This window comes from Pseudoliparis swirei, chromosome 6, assembly GCF_029220125.1.
Source record: "Pseudoliparis swirei isolate HS2019 ecotype Mariana Trench chromosome 6, NWPU_hadal_v1, whole genome shotgun sequence".
NCBI classification, from domain to species: domain Eukaryota; kingdom Metazoa; phylum Chordata; class Actinopteri; order Perciformes; family Liparidae; genus Pseudoliparis; species Pseudoliparis swirei.
In genome coordinates this window covers 23,554,021-23,574,061 of record NC_079393.1, presented here as the reverse complement: position 1 = coordinate 23,574,061, position 20,041 = coordinate 23,554,021, and the positions used below count along the sequence as shown (strand labels likewise).

General features: G+C 44.6%; 1 protein-coding gene across 1 annotated transcript in view; it reads right to left on the bottom strand.

Annotated features, from left to right (window-relative positions):
• Positions 1–20,041, bottom strand: part of hydin (HYDIN axonemal central pair apparatus protein) — a 69,512-nt gene that overhangs the window by 42,279 nt on the left and 7,192 nt on the right. Inside the window, exons 7-21 of the mRNA XM_056417357.1 lie at positions 13,420–13,621; positions 12,412–12,601; positions 11,290–11,389; positions 10,052–10,170; positions 9,206–9,429; positions 9,028–9,095; positions 8,678–8,919; positions 7,403–7,503; positions 6,265–6,400; positions 4,886–5,050; positions 4,651–4,803; positions 1,302–1,540; positions 898–1,189; positions 670–813; positions 416–559 (exon numbers count right to left, since the gene is read on the bottom strand). Of these exons, the coding sequence (XP_056273332.1) occupies positions 416–559; positions 670–813; positions 898–1,189; positions 1,302–1,540; positions 4,651–4,803; positions 4,886–5,050; positions 6,265–6,400; positions 7,403–7,503; positions 8,678–8,919; positions 9,028–9,095; positions 9,206–9,429; positions 10,052–10,170; positions 11,290–11,389; positions 12,412–12,601; positions 13,420–13,621 (2,519 nt within the window). The remainder of the gene's footprint in view (positions 1–415; positions 560–669; positions 814–897; positions 1,190–1,301; positions 1,541–4,650; positions 4,804–4,885; positions 5,051–6,264; positions 6,401–7,402; positions 7,504–8,677; positions 8,920–9,027; positions 9,096–9,205; positions 9,430–10,051; positions 10,171–11,289; positions 11,390–12,411; positions 12,602–13,419; positions 13,622–20,041) is intronic.

Sequence of the window (20,041 nt, the reverse complement as noted above, 5' to 3'; positions counted from 1 at the left end):
TTGTAAGAAATATGCTTATTTGCAAAAACAGAAACTGGTTTGGACTAGTTTAGATACTGTTTAGCCCCACACTGTCTTCACGTGATTTCTCTTGTTGTGTTTCTTTAAAAAGGGGTGTAACTCTCAGGTGTGTATATGTAAATGAGCATGAGGCCTTTTCCAATGTTAAAGCTTATGCCACAGACTGTGTGGCTCTCTCGTGCTTTTTCCTTGCCAGCAATAAAAGGACAAAGACAACTTTGATTTCAGAGACTTTATTTCTCCTTTCCCGATTGACATAGAACATCTTCCTTCAGGAAAGGAGAAACAAAGTCTCTGAAATCAAAGTTGGTCTGCGTGCCACTAAAATCCCTTGGGTTCTCCTCTTGGAATATGAAATAATAATAAAGATAAAGATATAGTAAGAGCTGTGCACCTTAGTGGTGGCGGAGCTCTGGTCTCCCGAGGCCTCACACAGGGAAAACGGCTCTACGAGAGAGAGCTCCACGGACAGAGAGAGAGACAGCACGTTCTCCAAGATGAGCTTCTCATAGAGGGGCTGTGGACTCCTTCCTGGGACCTGTAAGACATATATAGAGAGAGAAATATCAATAAATTACAGAACTAATTTCTCATATAATAATGTAGTTTTGAATAAAGGTATCCCGGAGAGATGACCTCTTGACCAACCTTCTCCAGGTAGAATGTCAGCTGCCTGGAGGAGATGCGGAGCTCGGGAGCCACAAAGCGACAGGTGACATCTACAGTCATGATGGGCTTGCTGCAGCCCTGGTTCCCCACAAAGCCTTTGCACACCAGGCGCTCCTGTACCGCCTCGGTGGAGAAAAGAACACGGTAAGGGTACATGTAGAGTGTGCTTATGAAATTCAGAGCTCGGGTTGGTTCCTTTTGTCTCACTTTGGGTGAGTCCGACGATCCCGAGAGCACCATGTCGACGGAGCCGCCGGGGGCGAGCTCCACGCGGGAAGGCCTGAGGGCGAACACCAGCTCGCCCTCGCTGGAGGAGGGCTTGGCCCCACGGCTACAGACACCCTTCTTACTGGAAGCGGAGATGGGGGGCAGGACGGAGCGGCCGGATAAGCCGTACGCTTTTCGGGCTTTTGGCAGGAAGCCGGCAGACTGCCAGTACATCCGGTAGGTTCGCTTCCCCTGGTTGGTCAGCTTGAAGTGGTACTGACATAACGAATGGCTTACGGGACACACAGAAGACGGCAACGGAGGTCAGTGCTACATTTTGACAGTTGTAAATCGCCGTGTGGTTTGTTATCGAGTCGATTTGAGCGCGTCCTCTGTCGTTGTACCTTAAGTTTGCGCCGAGGTCCAGGTTGGGAGCGAAAGGTCTGTCGCTGACAATTGTGGCGCCGGTGCCGGTGGCGGACAGAAGCACGGTGTGCGCTTGGCCGTGCCGGATGGTCACTTCCAGCTTGGCCTGGAAGTGACGCACGTCTCTCAGGTGTGCCACTACGCTCAGCTCCAGCTGGCTCTCGGGTGGCACCTCCCCCTCGCTGGGCTCAACTCGCCCAAAGGACCCACCGTGGCTCTGAGGAAACGGGAACATACTCACAGTCCCTCTACGGCCGGACCTGAAGCAGCACCGTCTGCTCCGACAGCATGGGAGGGATGACAAATGTCTCTCTCGGGAACGTCTCGTTCTTCTATATCGACGTGCGTATCACGTAGCTACGTAATCGCATCAATATCTCTGTGGAGCATTAGATCCTAGAGGTGTAAGTAGGGCAGACGAATTATCTCTACTATGAGTCGAGTTGTATGGACGGAGAATATCTCATATTAAAATATGTTTTTTAAATACACAAGAGCCTTAACCCTCCTGCTGCCTTGGGGTCAATTTGACCCCATTCAATGTTTAACCCTCCTGTTACCTTTATATTTACTGACATATTTTACCCTTGGGGTCAATTTGACCCGAGCAATTTAAACCTCCAGAAAATTATTAGAATTAATATTGTTTTCCAAGTTTAAGTGTGAGGCACTTTATGTTTGTTTGTTGACTACCTAAATAGCCCTTTAAATATGTAAAAAAGTTGATATTTCTTATGTGTTTGACACAGTGAAAAACAGCCTGGGGTCAAATTGACCCGAAAGAACACCGATCTTAAACATTGAATGGGGTCAAATTGACCCTAAGGTAACAGGAGGGTTAAAAAAGTAATTTGTCCCACGTCTACACATGATATGAGCATGACTTGGGGAATGCTGCACACTCAATACTCTCTTCTATTCCCCTGGATTGATGAGTAAATTCCAACATAAAAAGAAAACAAATGAAATCTAGTCTTTCAATAAAGCGCTCCACTGTGCTCACGGCCCTGTGCGACCAAGCGGTGGTCGGGATGACAATCAATGTTGCGCACGGCAACTGTGATGATGAACGGCTGCAGCATCCACTTTTAATTGGGACGTTGAGAACGAGCAAAGACGCAGTGAAGCCCGGGCGACTTTCACCGCATAGTTCATCGGAGGAGGAGAAGATCTTCATCGACGTTGCTGTATTCAGTGTCGCCTGAAGCAGAGACCGTAGTAAACAGAATATTGGACGAATGAAATATGAAGCCTCCGTTTGACGTCTCCGTTCGAAGCTACTTCCTTAGAGAAAAGAATCGGGGAGGAAAAGAAGACGCAGGCAACACTTGACTTTAGGAATCACTTTCTCAGCATCGGTATGATGGGGTAAGGGAGCCGATGAAAGCGAACTGGGTGTGGGTCGATACGAGGGTGATCGCGGTGGAGGGCGGGCAAAGAGCAGCGAGGTCGACTCCCCGGAGAGAGGAGCAAGATGACTGGAATCTCAATAATCACATAAAATCTGCTGCATCCCACAGATTGATTAGCATTGATTGCTCTTGAATGCGGCGGGGAGTCAGAGGGGGGGGGGGCGTAGGACCCGGGCCGGTGCGGCGTGCTGAAGTGACGACTGCCTGACAAACTTTATACGGCGCGACAAAATCAATACACTGGAATATCTCGTAGCTCATGTTCACGGCTGCCAGCACAAAAACAGATTTCGAAATAACGTCTGAATTTTCCAACCGATCCCTTTTGTGACACAGAGTGCAAACAACGGCGCACAGTATTCATTGTGCATATCACGTGTCTACGTATTGTCACGCAGACTCTATTTCGAGGTGTGTATCTGTTTGTATCAACAGAAAAGACAGTAGAGAACAAATGTGTTTCCGTTGGAGATGAAGGGTTCGCTATTCTACGCTTGGCTTGAAAACGGTTCTTCGCGTTGTACTCTGGCTTGTCAAGATATCTTTCACACTGTACGTTAAAGTTATTTTTTTCCCTCTTATCTGCTGCGAGGTGCTTCGAAAACTGACAAGACGGCAGAGAATAATCAATAAAAGGTTGGATAAGGGTCGGAGTCGCGGTTCATTTTTCACGGATGGTCACCTCGATGACAAGCCGGCGTGGATGCCTTCTGGAATATTCCCCGCAATCTTCAGTCGTCGCTTCTATACGTGTGGCTCTCAACCAGCCTATTGAGCGAGATGTAATGTAATTCAAGGAGAAGTCGCATCGATTGAATCTTGAGAGGACGGGGAGGGGAGGGGGGGCTCCTTCCCTCAACACTGCCTCAGAGGAGAGGACAGGGTCACACAACTGCAGGAAGTATCGAGTCATAACTCCAAGTTTGTTCTGTTCCCGGTGGATACCCAAAGAAGTGAAACACTGGTTATGATGGACTGTAATGAACAGAAATTATTCAATCTTAAAGGGAAAATTCATCACCTTTTATGTGGATGAACAATCTGTGCTGAGAGAGTAAATGTAATCAATTGAAACAATAGATGTTATCAGCTGGTGGACAGTATCTAATTGTACCAGGATGCATTGCACTTCGGCATCTGGTTTCCTCACACCAACCCGTCACTGGAACATCAAATGAAGCCGTTGGATGCAGGAAGAACAGCAAGACAAAAGTCTGGAGAAATCTAAATGTCTCATATCTACATAGGGGGCGGGTCCTCGTCACGGAGGCCACAGTGTTGCACAGTATAGCCCAAAACAGTTCTATGTGAGTCATTTGTGTTTGTTTATGATACCTGAAGGCCACCATAGAGTTCTCAAGACACATTTGTGAAACTGTGAACGTGGAAAATAAAAAAAACCTGAGCCGCAGAGTGCAAAACCTCGGTACCTTCATCGTGTCCTCTGGTGCGAATCGAGGAATGAGTCGAGGGGTTACTAGATTACAGCAAATCCTACACACTAAGTAACCAATTACTATTTCGTGCAAACTCCAGAAACAACAAGACAGTAAAAGATCACCGACGTTCAAACTATTTCAGTCATTCATCCTGAACTGAGAAAATGTCACTGTCTGGCTGGTTCATGAGCGCACTCTGAGGTAAAATCACTCAAATTAGACTGAAAATCAATTCGTCACAGTAGAAGACACATATACGATTTGCATAAGGAATCTAGCCTCTGAGTGGGTCGGTGACTCGGCGGGTACGCATTAAATCCATTAAATCCACCGCTAAAACCATTTGATTACTGTAGCATCATACCTCTGGATCCGAGGGCACGTCAAGTTACCTTGATTATCTCTATTTTAATGTGCGTCCTATGTGCTCTATTGTGTTTTATACATCGTGTGTGTCTGTGTTGCTGTGTCTGTACCATGCGAGCAGTGAAGTGGGCCGGGATAGTAGACTGGTTGGACAGGTGCAGGGCTCTGGTGACGTCCGTCAGAACCGGGATCTCGCCAAAGTCCATCTGTGTGCTCTGAACAAAAACTACAGGCCCCTGCACGTTGCAGGACAAGACCACCTCCTGGAAAACAACAGAAACCAAACGGAGGCAGATTAGAGAAACAGAATTAACGGAGCAATTTCCAGAAAAGACTTCCACGGACCAGGGGCGGCTGCACGCTGCCGAACACGGCAACGCGGAGAGCGAGCTGCTGCCACCCGACGGCCTTCGGCAGCAGAAACACGGGCAGCTCTTCTGAACTGTGAGGAGGAATCAATCCTCTCGGTGAGGAGGTGCTAACAAGCAGAGACGGACTCTCCTCGTATTCCTGAAGAAGGTGACACAGACAGAAATTAGTGTTTTTAATGCAAGCATATACTCAACCTCTATTGTATCGATAGCTAGAAGGCAACGAGATGTATGAGCCTGGAGGTCATTTATTGTCCCCTCAAGTCCCTCATTGAGACTCAAGTCTCAATGTTCCATGATAGTGACTTTAAATTGCATTTATTAAAGCAGCAGTTCATACATACGTTAAGAAATGCGTTCACTCGCTTCCTCACAGAGAGTTAGTTAGTTATCATTTTTTTATATATAAAATAAACAGAATTGAAAACTGAAAACCACTCTTATGCCCGAACGTTAAATATGAGGCTGGAACCAGGAGACCGTTAACTTATTTTACCACTCCAGGAAGTCCCTGCTAATGGATGGTTTCGCAATATTTTTAATCTCCGCCGGGTGAAAGCCAGTGAGGAGATAATGATTTAGGTTGTGTGTGTGTGTGTGTGTGTCTGTATTTCCACAACTAATCTTGAAAACTACTGGACCCATCAGTCTAATAGATTTGGTGGCTCATTCATGAATGTTCAAGGACCTTTTCTGGCTGTGCAGCTTTAATATTTTTGAAAATAATGTTTTTTTGACTGCGGTGTGCATTGGAAGACTGAACATTTATCTCGCTGTAATTATTCCTCATGTTCAGACTCCGTCCTAAACACACTCTGCCATTGTGAGGGATTGAAGTCAAAACCTCTGAACATTCTGTTGTTTTTTACCTTCGCATTGAAAATGCGGAAGGTTATGTTTTGATCGCCGTGCATTTATTTATTTATTTGTATGCGTGTTACTCGCATAACACAAAAAGTATTAAACTGAATCGCATCAAATTTGGTGGGATGATTGGTTAATATCCGGGGACCATTTGATTAGATTTTGGGATCGATCGGGTCAAAGGTCAAGGTCATGAAAAGGTCAACTTCTTCTTTTTACCATAGCACGGTCAATTTGTATCCAATTGGCATGCAACTAATGCCAAAATGTTCATAATTCAATGCCCAATCTTGTGATATGCGAAGGTATGCGCTCTACCGCGTGCCCATTCTAGTTAGTTGTTTGTTTTTGTCATGCCGCTCATCCACTGAAATAGTTATGTATTGAACCCTCAGTCTTGATGCGTGTGTCAGCAGGACGGGTTTTGTGTTTGTTCACTTCCCTGTTTTATGAGTAAAATAAATAATGTATTACAAAGATCTAGCGTACCTGGTCAAGCGTGCCGTAGCAGGCCGGCAGAGCGCTGGTGTTGGTGAGCCGCACCCGCTGCTCGTAGGTCCGGCCCAGGTAACACCTTCGGAGGTCCAACACCGGAGTCTCCACCACAACATCAGGAACAACGCACCTATTAACAAGAGAGAAACACGCAGAGACAGGATCAGTGAGGGAACAGTCTGAGGCTTATTTATGATTCACAACAGTAATTGCATTATTGAAAGAAAAGGGTATTCAGCCGCCTCACGAGGAGAAAGAGGCCTGATCTCACAACACAAGCGATTGCATTACATCATGCCAAAACTGCAGTTCAATAATTAGAACAGATTCATAAATATACAATTACAGTGATTGCTGTGAGGAGATCTGATTTGCCATGGCCCTATTCTGAGTGATGGAGCAGGTGACATTCATATTATTATTATTATTATGCAAAGGAGGCTCAGCGAGGTTACTGCCAGGAAAGAAAGGCGCGTTGCCTTCAGGGAAAAGATGAAGCTCTGCTGTCAATGAGCCTCGTTTTAGGAGAGCAGATGATATTCCATTTTACTAGGAGGGTAAGACGGTGGTGATTCATTTTCATTCATTCATACATTTTTACGAAGTATCTTTTCATAAAGGATCAGATCAAACGGTGTTGTGGCAGAAGAGGAACACAATTAAAGGACAACTGACATAATAATATGTTCATCTGCAATTTGTGTTACGTAACAGAACCTCAAACCTGAGAAGAACTTTTGTTGTGGACCCAATTTAAAAAAGATGACAAATTATTGCGGCCCAATTCACAATGGGCCTCCTCTATAAATGAAAAGAAAGATTTGGCTGAAATTAACATTCTTTACCTTATTTTACTGCCATTTCCGCGACACCTTGTTATCCATTGCAATAAGACTTGATAATCAAAACAATAAATATATAAATGTCTTTTTCAAAAACATGTACACATGTTAAATACTTTCTAAAAGGAGACCCAATAAATACATCTCAAATCTTTAAATGTTCTCTTATCAGTCAAACTAACAGTACGTTAGCCATTTATATCAGATCCCAAGTTATGAGTAGGCTATAATTATCAAAGCAATTATAATTCTAATGGATGTATGAGTATGTGTGTGTTCATGTGTCTGACCTGGCACTGATGGGCAGAGTCATGATCTCCTCTCCGACACCTTCAACATCCACCACCAGCGCCAGCCTGTATCTCTTGACTGTGTTGGAGCACAGCTCCACCTGGATGCATAATAATACTCGTGTTTAGAGCATCAGAGCATACGGTGAGCACAGACTGTGAGACACATGCACCGCTGCACAACTTAATCCTCTCAAGTCATAGGAAGACAGTTAGATGAATGACAAATAGAAAACAAAAATTGAATTTTTCGATTCAGATTTTACCCATGAACGAAGCAGTTTGACATTTTGGGAAGATCGGTACCACTCACATGTCTGTATATATATATATATATATATATATATATATACACTACCGTTCAAAAGTTTGGGGTCACTTAGAAATGTCTTTATTTTTCAAAGAAAAGCACTGTTTTTTCAATAAAGATAACATTAATCAAAATTACACACTATACATTGTTAATGTGGTAAATGACTATTCAAGGTGGAAACGTCTGGTTTCTAATGAAATATCTCCATAGGTGTATAGAGGCCCATTTCCATCAACTATCACTCCAGTGTTCTAATGGTACATTGTGTTTGCTAATCGCCTTAGAAGACTAATATCTGATTTGAAAACCCTTGTGCAATTATGTTAGCACAGCTGAAAACAGTTATGCTGGTGATATAAGCTATACAACTGGCCTTCCTTTGAGCTTGAAGTTTGAAGAACAAAATTAATACTTCAAATATTAATCATTATTTCTAACCTTGTCAATGTCTTGACTATATTTTTTATTCAATTTTCAATTCATTTGATAAATAAAAGTGAGTTTTCATGGAAGACACGCAATTGTCTGGATGACCCCAAACTTTTGAACGGTAGTGTATATATATGCACTAAATATGAAGCCAGGAGATCAATCTCTTAGCTTCCAGCAAAACTGGAAATGGGGGGAAACTGCTTGCTCGGCCAAAAGTACCAAAATCTACCTTCTAGCAGCTCAAAAGCTCAATAATTAACACGTCGTGTCATCCATGTAAAATATGTAAAACAAAAAAGTGTATTTTTTATGGGAAATTATGTAAACGTTAAACTGTTGTATATGATCGACACTTTATTCAGTCAACTACTGCTTAGTGTGCCAGGCAGAGGATAACGTCACAAGGGCCTAGGAGACATACACACACTGAGCAGTTTGGGCACACACACACCTGTAATTCATCTGGAGGAGAGCAAAATAAATGAATTACTTTAAATTGGTTTCCCTTCCATTCGTTAATTGACCTCTACCTTAATGGTGACATCTGTCAAGGCCTGCACGGAGCCCACAGCCGGTGTGATGGTGAACTCCACAGGCCGAGCATGAAGGTCTCCGGCAGCACCGCCTCCCCAATTGTTTCCAGACACCTGGGACACCTGTTTGGCACTAGTGATGCTGGGAGACCCCAACCCGTCACCCGGGACACGCAGGGCAAAGGTAATTGGCACATACGAGGAGTTGATGAGGTTAAAAATCAACGTCTGTGGGAAACCTGCGCCGAGAGACAGACAACAAAGATGGGAGCATACAGAGGAAGTGAATGTTGGGATTCTCTGGAGGATAATGCATCTCATGTAGAAATTGAAAAAGATGAACTCACCAAAGGCCACATCTCCAAAGTTGAGCTCTGGAACATCGAAGTGGAATGTGGGAACAACGACACAACCCCTGAAAAAGCAGAAGACAAAAACACGACGTCATGAGAAACCTCGGGGCTGAGTAATTACATTTGTTCGGATGAATCCGAATGCACCGGCACAGTCGCTCTGGATCTTCACCTGAAAGTCACAATGAGCGGCTGCGGCCGTCCTGCGACAGTGAGCAGCAGGTCCTCGGAGAAAGTTCCCAAGAGGCGACTGGTGAGGGTGACTTTGACAATCTGGAATTCCCCCGAGGGAACGACGCCTTCCTCGGGACTGAAGGAGAAGCAGCGGCCGTAGGGGGTGTCAGGGCCTGACAGCCTGAACGGGGCATCAATCAGCCCGTGGTTCTCAAACTTCACCTGGACAAAAAAAAAGGATCCACTGATTGAACACCCGAGTTTTATGGAAAGTAACACAAAGTAAACAAGGAAATTGAAGATAATTTAGTTTTTGCTTGTATGAGCCCCACCGTCAATAATCAAGTAATAAGTATGTGCTGCGTTTTATACAAATGAGCTTAGCTTGAATAGAAAAATAACAGTGCTCTGAGAGCCTAATTGTAACATATTACAACACTCAAAGGAGATTTAAGAGTTAATGAGCTGTTTTCATGCTGGAAATTGTATTAACTGTTCATGTGCTTTGGACCGACAGTTATTATTAGTCTTATTTATAAGAACAGACACTCAATGAGGACGGTGCAAACACCAGATGTGACTTCAGTAGATTGTTCAGAGTAACAACTTATCTACTCGGCTACTGAAAAAAACTAAAACATATTGACAAAGACTGTATAATAAAGGCATTCAGCCTCTGTAGAGTTGACCTGGCTCTGCATTAGCAATTCGATTTTTTGTTGTTGTTGTTGCTTGAACTAAATGAAGAGACTCACTAAAAAGGCAGCGAGAGTACGCCACACGCCAGCCTTGGTGATATACGACAGACATGACACACCGTTCACTTTGCCTCAACCTTTCTCACTTCATAAAAGACTCCGTCGCCAACGACCACGTTCCGCATGTCGAAGAGGTCGTAGCTGAGATGAAGGTGAGGGCCCAGGCCCTCGGCCGTTATTGTGAGGGGTAACCGAGCTTCACGGCCTACGTGCACAGACACAGACGGGGAGAGATTCACAACACAGTTAAAAGACAGAGGAATAAAAAAAGATGTAGATGTTGGAATCTATTGAGTTCACTGTGTTTAAAGTGATAAATCGGACGTATAAAAATACAAAAAATGAATACTTTGCAGCAGTTTCTTTCTACTTCTCGGTCACTGTGAACGTATGAAAAGGTCATTCGAGTTCTCTCCTGCTGCTCTGCTGAGTAAGCTTCTGGAGCTTCTTGCAAACTGAGGAATCACGGTTGGGCTGTCATTTACATACCTAGAATGGCCAGGCCGTCAACTGCCTCAGAAAACATGGAAATTCATGTAAATCTGGCCTCCGGCTCAGAAGACGCACGTGACGGCCATATGCAAAGAATCCAAACAACCTGTTCAACCTGGGTTTGAGATACGTATAGCGAGGCCTCGTGACTTCATTGTCTCGTATGAAAATGAGATGAAGTCGCAATAAGTCACCCGGCGGGTTGCAGCCTTTCGCCTGATTTAGGGGTTCATCTGTGGCGCTTCAGCCCAGTTTGATTGTGGGTGTCACACACTGAAGGAGAAGGCAAACCTCAAAAGAGATCTAGCTGTTCTCAGACAATAACCCCAGCAGACGCACACGGCCCGGCCTTGTCCATCTGACCTTTGTTTGAACCGACCCACCGAGGGACGGAGACTCTTTTATGAGAAAGCAGAAGTTATTGATTTACAGCATGTGTACTGTCGTTAGAGCAATCGCTTCCAAAAAAGTTCAAGAACAAACAAAAGAGGCTATTGGTTCAAGCGGTTTGTGTGTGCGTGTGTGTGTGTGTGTTTTTGTGTGTGTTGCTATAAAATGGCTGTAAATAGAAGCCATAATACAAATTGACCTTTAACCCAACGGCAGTTAGTCATTCTTTTATACCAAATGCCACCATTATCCAAACGCAACACTAAAGTAAAACAATAAAACTTCATTTTAACATTGGAAAGATAATCTCTGAAACTCGTCACGTGTGTATACACTGTTGGAGGTCTCTCGACATTGTTTGATTGTTACTAGGATACACACATTGCTGTGCTTTGCGGTGTGAAGCCTAAAGGAGTGTTGTGTTTGCCAGCTTGGCACTAACCTGTGATGTCACAATATATTGTTTGTTGGTACAGCTTTGCCTCCTCGGGCATGAAGACGATCTTGAACTGTCCTGGGGTCCTGGGCCATATTTCACCCTCCTGAGCCAAAGAGAGACGGAAAAAAGACAAATAATCAGTCATTCATCAGTCATGTTTCCAAGGCGATTAAGCAAACATGCACACGCTGCACATGCATATTTTCTCACAGCGGAAAACAAATTGATTGGTTTTGGAGACCGTTTATTTTAGGGGCAGCCTCATGGTGGGAAGGGGAGACGTTTTCTTTTAATGGAAGTTTAACGGCATTCATTTCAGTGCGGTAAACAATGTGTTTATTTTATACGATGAACCTCTGCTGTCAATATCATAGCGACACTCTTTTTAGAAGAGCAGATGATATTCCATCTTACTAGGAGGGAACGCTGGTGATTCATTTTCATTCATTCATAAATTTTTTATGGAGTATCTACACACACATACACAGACACAAAAACTGTCTGACAGCTTACTAATACCTGTGTGTGTGTGTGTGTGTGTGTCTGTTTACACACATGTAGATGGATGTGTTTCTCTTAAATACCCTCTCAAAGTTTGTGTTGGGATTGACCTTCAGACTGTTCAGGCTGTTTACTCTCTCTCTCTCTCTCTCTATATATATATATATATATATATGACATGAGCGGAGGAGACACTGGCGGAGGGGCGGTGTCAGAACATGTCAGGCCACCTGAAGGTCCCTAAGCAGAAAGGGCCCGACCCCCGTGACCTGATCCCGAATCAGAATTCCGTTGGACGCGCGAGGAATTTGACTCAATAAAACAATAGAACAATATAAATATAATAAACACAAACATTTTCAGAGTAGAAACATAACCCGTTGCAACAATCTAATCTCTAAAATCCGATCTTTTGGCAAAGCGTGTAGCGATGGCCGATGAGTGTCTTTTTAACATAAGAACCTAAGCTGCTCTTGGACAAGCGACTGGAACCCTGCATAGAGGTACGATGACCCCCATAGCGTTAATTAAAGTATTAGGATATTCTGACACAGAAGTTGTTACGATCCAGTCTCAACAGAGAGGGGAACTGTGGATGGAAAGGAAGTGCACCAGACAACACACCGCTGGTTCCACCGTGGTGCAGCTGTGTGAGAGGACCAGCCGGTAATCCCTCAGCGCCTGGCTCCTGCGCTGCTGCAGCGCTCTGGACAGCAGCGGGAGGCGGTGGATCGCCGTGGGGTCGGACTCAACCTGAACGAGCAGCCGCTCACGCTCAGCCTCCAGCTCCTTCGGCGGGGGCACCGAGGTCTCCCTGGAGAAAGGGAGGAAAGGGAGGCGGAGGGGGGAAAACAACAGAGAGAAAAGAGGGGGGAAAAAAAGAGGCAGAGGGAAGGACAAAGTGTCGCAGGCAGAAAGAAAGTGACAGTCAGTGCGTTTACATGATGGTATAATTCGAATCTTGCTTTAGTCGGACTATGCTATCTTTTGGGGCATCAGCTGTTATCCCAATATACATGGCAGTGAGTAATTTGAATCATTGGCCTTTGAAAGCATGTCATATCCGATACGATAGGCGGCGCTGTTTTCATTTCAACTCGTGGTGATACAGCCATTTCCGCTTGACCTCTTCACCACTACCAACAACAACCAACAACAACAACATCAACATTTCGAGAAAGATGGCGAACAGAGAGCAAGGCGAAGCTACATCCCTCTACTATTCTTGCATGATGTTAATAGTGACATTATCGTCTCTTTCGACTTCCGGGTCACGACATGGGAGGGAGGAGGGCGGCGGGATCTCAAGCATGCGCAAAGACGCAAAGTCCAGTTCCTAATCCAATTCACCGTTACATGCCGCGATAGTCGAATTATCAACTGGATCGGATCGAGTTATCCAGGGGTGTTAATCGGATCGTAGTCGGATCGTAGTCGGACATAGTCGAACAAAGGTGTTTACATGAAACGGATAATTCGATTTCAGTCCGACTAAGCCAGTTATTCGAATGCATGTAAACACGGTCATTTAAGATATTTCAGGCAACACATAACGCAAAAAAGGGGGTATACATCCAATACAAAAGCCACTTTCTGTTTTGTCTGTTTCAAAGCATTTTTTCGCACACATACCTCAATAAGCTCAGCGCCTCCTCCTGCAGGCTGGGCCACGGCGTCCAGTAGTACTTGAGAGGGATACGACTTGTGTAGCTGAGGGACACGGTGCAGACGCTGGCCAAGGAGATGTAGGTCCTGCTCAACCGAACCGAGTCGGCCTGAAGGCGGACCTCCAGTTCCTCACAGGTTCCAGACAGTCCGATGCTCACATCTTCACCTGGGCAAGAGACACGGAGGAGTGTTGGTTAGACTTCTGATTGTGGACTTTTAATTGTTGGTCAAGTGGGTCACATGAGTCGTGGGATGAAGGCCAATAAAGCAGGATTTTCTTTCTTTTCTTTTTACAGTTGAGTACCTTTCGGTACAAACAAAAATATCCTTGTATATTTCAACCATCCAGAAAACCAGTCCTGATGTTGTGAAGTTGCTTGGCCTACTGTTATTAACATATGTGAATAGTCTCTGAGCACAGACACCAAAATGACAACTAATGCCAAAAAAACATGAACTCAGAAAGGATTTACATCATTTACAGTATCTCAAACGCCGACAGAGAATGGAGAAACCCACACACGCCATCAGCTCTTATCATACTGCAAGGATGTCACTGATATTCCTGACTCAGGTCATCTGAACAAAAGGAGATTAAACCAAAAAAAACTGTGCTCCAACAGAAAGGCTGAAACTCAAGCCCTCGGCCCAACAACATTCGCAGCCATCCGCTGATCCACTGGATCAGGCTTTATTCCCCATTCTATTTTATATTAATCATCAGTTCCTAAATGAATGGAAACAATCTACAATCGCCACCCAGTGGCATTAGTCGTGGTAAATGAAGTTGCAATCCTATAGCTCCTCCCTAGTAAAGCGCTTTAACCATCGTCCACACACATTCGTACACGGATGGCAGCGGCTAATCCAGCCTGCCCATCAGGAACAAACACACTCACACACGTTCATGCACCGTTGGCGCTTTGGAGTTTCTTTGGCAGCAATTTGGGGTTACGGGTCTTTCCCAAGGACACGCCGGCATCGCCTGGGGGAAACAGGGATCGAAGCCGCCCAGCTTTCAATTGGAAGATGACGACCTCTGAGCCACATCCATTATTAGGTCATATTAGGTCATTCTTTTTAAGTTTGTCTGAACATCAGCGGTCTAGTTGTTCCAGGTTAACGGATCCCTGGTGACTTTGTTTCATAAATATTTTACCGAGCCGATCGTCACCTTTTCGTTCATTTTGCTGGCTTGCATCGCTCAACCCAAAATAAACATACCTTTCACATTCACAATATTAGGCAATGAATGATGAACATTTTGGCATTAGTTGCGTACCAATTGGATACAAATTGACCGTGCTTGAAAAAAAAGATTTTTGACCTTTTCATGACCTTGACCTTTGATTGATTGATCCAAAAATAATCAAAAATGGTCCGATAAATAATCATATCCCACGAAATTTCATGCGATCGGGTTTAATACTTTGTTGTATAACGCGCATACGCATAAATAAATAAATAAATAAATATACCGATCAAAAAAACACTTTTCCATTTTTTCAATGCGAAGGTAATCATGAGCACAGGTGATGAAAGTCATCAGTGATATGTATCGTCGTCAACAGGAGGCTGAATCTATTCCACGCCTGTATCCACCTCCTGCTCTCAGGTGTTGACGTTTCTGACCTCGAGTTGCCGCCTCAGAAAAAAACACCGGATGAAACCAATACTACAGTCGTTTCACTGGACTTGTTCTTCTTCAATAACATTATAGCCTTTGTTAAATCTTATTGTAAAGCTACCACGTCTTCAGTGAACTGAAGCCGCGCACTGAATCCCACAACAACCAATGGCAACAGGACATCTGATGAATTTCCGTGGTGGTAACCAGGAGCGCACGTCCAGCGAGCAACAAAAGCAGCAACAAAAACAATAAGCAAAGCAAGGTTTTGTATGAAGCCGCCGAGAACAAAGACTTATGCAAATGAAGTGAAATCTTTGTTTACATTCAAATCGTATTGACTGGCACCTTCGACGGACGATAATCCTGAGATTATTTATATTTGTATGCCTGCAGAGGTTATATTTCTCAAACAAGGTTACACTTCCAGCAAGTAAAAGGGAACTCTTTCACACAAGGGGGCGTCTGAATTCTGAGTCCTCCTAACGCTCTCCGTGTTTCATTGTTTCTGTGATAAATCCTTTCTCTAGCATGAATGGAAAATGAGATCAAAGTGACATTGGGGGATTTTCTCATGTGCAAACTGTGCAACTCAACGGATCCAATGGCCGTTTCATTTCATTGTGATTGCTGTGCCTTCCAGAGCTCGTCTCTCGCCCAAACAACCACGCAGACTTTTGTGTGATTCATGTTTTGGGGTGAAAAGAATCCACCTGTGACTCCTCATGCCAGCCAGCTCGGTGTCTCTCACACGGGACAAATAAAATCAGAATAACTGTCAAACACTCATGGCCCGCCGGGAACTGTTAAATCCCTGAAACGAATATTTCCTCTGCCTTTTGCCGTTAGCATCATTAACACGTCTACATGTGCAGGTGGTTATGCTGCTGGGGAAACCTGCAGCTGTGCTCATTGTGAACGTGTGAGTGTGTGAGTGTGTGAGTTTCATATTTTCTACAAAGACAAAACGAGAGGATTGTTTAAATGACGCTCAGCAAGGAAGACACTCTTTACACTCCTGCTCTTTCAGAACGGTCACTAGTTCTCCCAGTGATGAACCCATCAGCTGTTTGGGGGCGTGTACGTGACACGAACCAATCAGATTCTGCGCAGTCTCTGTAAGCCAACCACAACGCTTTAAAATAGGTTCCACTCTCTGCTGCTGTGAGTTGTCATTTCAACACCAACAGACAGTCAGCATCAGTCCTGCTCTTCATTCATCATCATCATCACCAGGTTACAGCAACGCCCTTCTACACCACCAGGGGGGGGGAGGGGGGTTCTCCCCTCACAGATATCAGCATCACTAGCCCTTGTTTATCCTAATTCAGGAAGTCTAATCACACTATCCAAAAAAATGTGATTGTAATAAATTATTGTTAAACTCTTAACAAGTCTCTCCTGATTGAAATGCTGTTAGATTAGTGTCCAACTAGTTTCACACACACACACACACACACACACACACACACACACACACACTGACCCAGAGAACCAACGACGCCTGCATCTACATCACATGAGGGATGACAGAAACAGCAAGAGAAATGAAACCATTCCAGGTATCCGGATCTTGTTTGTGTCACACTAATAGGCTGTTAATAAGGGTGGGGGGGGGGCGTCCATAATCCAAGTGTGTGTGTGTGTGCCACACATCCTAGAAAGGCATAATTTGCTCAGAGTTCAGATCAAGGATTCTTTTGTTACCAAATTCAACCAAAGTACTGCCTCTTTCTGGGAGATCTATCAGCATCGGAGGAGAGCTTCTAATCCATCGCTGCCTGAGCTTGAGACGTGATTACTAATTGGGAGCTGAGATACCTAATTAACGCCTAGGTGGAAGTCAAACTCTCCCAGTGTGACTTGTGTAGCTTTCAGATGCATCAATAACAAATCGACCCCAGTCCTGGTTGAGGAGGGGAAGAACAAAAACCAGACTGTGAAGAGTGTAGACTGGTTGCAATGACTAGACGAGCCCCGGCAGTAAAAACACATATTCAAATTAAAGCAGCGCTCACGTCTGCTTCCAACAATCCAATCATCACTGAGATTTACATCATGGAAAGCGCCTAGAGGCAGGAGCAGGGAATGCAAAGAAAACAACCAAAAACAGAGGAAAAAGCCTGGCACAGTTCCACGGGTCTTTGCTTTCACTCTGCGAGAGAGGCGAGATACCATCAGATGGAGGGGAGAAGAGAGAGAGAGAGAGAGAAAAGACAACACAGAGGACGGGGGATGAGTGATAGAAGGAAATGAGGGAGAGCGAAAGAGGAATTGGGAAAGTACAGAGAGAAAAAGCAATTATCTCCCAGCATCCGGATGCTATGACAGCAGTTGACAGGCAGGGAGAGCTGCAGCTTACTGCTAAGCTTTTCATCATAGCTGCCCCCCCCCCCCCCACCACCACCACCTCACTCGCTTTCTCTTCCCAACATTTCTCGTTCTCCACTGCGAGGGAACTTCTCCACCTCCCCTCGGCTACCTTTGATTACGGCACAAACGGCAGCTCTGCAAATGCTTGTTCTTTTGAGAGCGTGTGTGTTGATGTGCAGCTGCTTGCTGTTTGTGTGTGTGTGTGTGTGGGGGGGGGGGCATGTCCGTGTGTGTGTGTGTTTTCTAAAAGGCTGCAGTGCTGAAGTCCCCTCGGTGCTGGAGGCCTGTCAAAGCAGATGCCCGAGTGCTCCCTTAGAGCTGTCCGTCTTTTCATTTCAATCAGCGGCATTGACAGAGGAGAGGTGGGTGTGTGTGTGTGTGTGTGTGTGTGATGCAGGGAGGTCACTGGAGCAGCACAGACTCTCTGCTCACTCCTAAGTTGGAACAAGGGTTTTCGAACACACCCCATGTTGAGCACTTGCTCTTAACCGACATCGGGGGAAACAAAGACGCACCGTGTACCCGCGCTAAGCACCGCGACACACACACACACATGACTAAAGCTTGACGGCCCCCTCATGGAGTGAAGCCTTTTTTTTCCTGCAGCATGCTGAACCTGAAACATAGATGAGCGTGAGGCAGACAGGGAAAGTTGCTAAATTAGAAATGATGGTCTCTTGGTGGGCCGTGACGTGGAGCTCTGGACCTCGGCTCCTCTTATACAAGCGTAATGCTGCAGAGCGCCGTTAGTTCCCACCCCTTCAGCAGACCTGCAGCACCTCAGCGCCTTAAAGGTACACAAGTCCAAACATTTACAAATAATAATACTTACAGTTCACACACCGAAAAAGAAAACAATGATCATTAAAATGCAATAACCGTATATTTGATGAGGGGCTCTCTCTGCTCTGGGGATGGAATCACAATGATTACACCATGAACTCAAACAGTACAGGCCTTCAACGTTATTATTATTATCATTTTGTATTTTTCACACGATGACTTTTGCCGTGATGGAGTTTCACGACTCCTTCTGATAACGGATCCTTGTCAGCATAATTGTGACTTTTTCCTCCTTCTTACAGACACACGCACACACATATACAGACATACAAATACACACTCATATACACAAAGTGCTTCACAGTAAAGAAACTAGAACGGGCACTCGGTAGAGCGCATACCTTCGCATATCACAAGATTGGGCATTGAATTATGAACATGTTGGCATTAGTTGCATGCCAATTGGATAGAAATTGACCGCGCTATGGTAAAACAAAGATTTTGACCTTTTCATGACCTTGACCTTGACCTTTGACCCGATCGATCCCAAAATCGAATCAAATGGTCCCCGGATAATAACCAATCATCCCACCAAATTTCATGCGATTCGGTTTAATACTTTTTGAGTTATGCGAGTAACACGCATACAAATAAATAAATACACGGTGATCAAAACATAACCTTCCGCATTTTCAATGCGAAGGTAACAATGGGAGTAGAGCAGCGTGGAGTAACCACCGAGGTGATGCATAGCTAACGAGGGTGAAAGACAGAAAGCTGTTCGACAGTATTTGTCGAGCATCATGGGATTATTCTACCTGGACGACTTTTTTTGGAGAGCTGTGCAGCTGAAATTAGCTTGAGAGGAGACTTTGATGCGGCCGGCTCGGGTCCGGAGTAAAGCTGTTTTGGTTCTGATTGAAGCGTCCCATCACGTTTGCTATTTTCAGCCAGCGATGCTGAACAGGGAGCGCTCATGAAATGTGAGACTAACTGATCCCATCATGACGGACAGCGCAGGGACATTTTGTTTGAGTTTTCCAAGTTACATTTTGCATTGAAACTTTAATTTTTGCAACACTAAATGATTGCAAAGTGATTCAAAATGAGAAAAAAATGAAAAATAATCCTGACTTCCTTTTAAAGTGTTGGAAATTGGCGAGCTGGAGAAAGCCTCGGTTAAATGCGCCGATGTTTTTCAGCGGCTTTCTCCCTTCACATCTAATTGATCCCCTTGTGCGTCGAGAAGCTTTGTTTGCCTTTGATGTCAAGGAGTCTGGCTAATTGTGCAGGCAAACCAAGGACGCCCGAAAATAACATGAGACCGGCGTGTGTAAAGCTACAGTACAAGTGCATGCAGCACCCTGCAGGAATCCTGCAACACCACTCTGATGGATTATTAGATATGAGCAGATTTATCATAAAGATCACACGGTTGGGAGGCACAGAAGAGTTTTATCCACAGGAAATGAAACACTTGTAATAATAAAAAGAAATAGAGGATGAATGACTCATTGAGGCAAGTCCCGACGGCAGAACAAACTAAATAGACGTATTCTAATAAGCGAAAAGCAGTTTGGTCAAGTTATTTGTTTAATTTTTTTTCACACATATGAAAAAAAGAAAAATTGTGAGTTGTTTCCATGGAACGCAACTACTGCCAAATACTAGAGGTACCCGAACTGCCAGTCCCACTGGCGTATAAGCAGAGCGAGTCACCTGTTCCTGTGCTTTGGAATGCAAATAATCAAGCTTTAAATAGTCATTTGCAAAAAGGTGGAGCCGGCATGACCAAATGCTCGA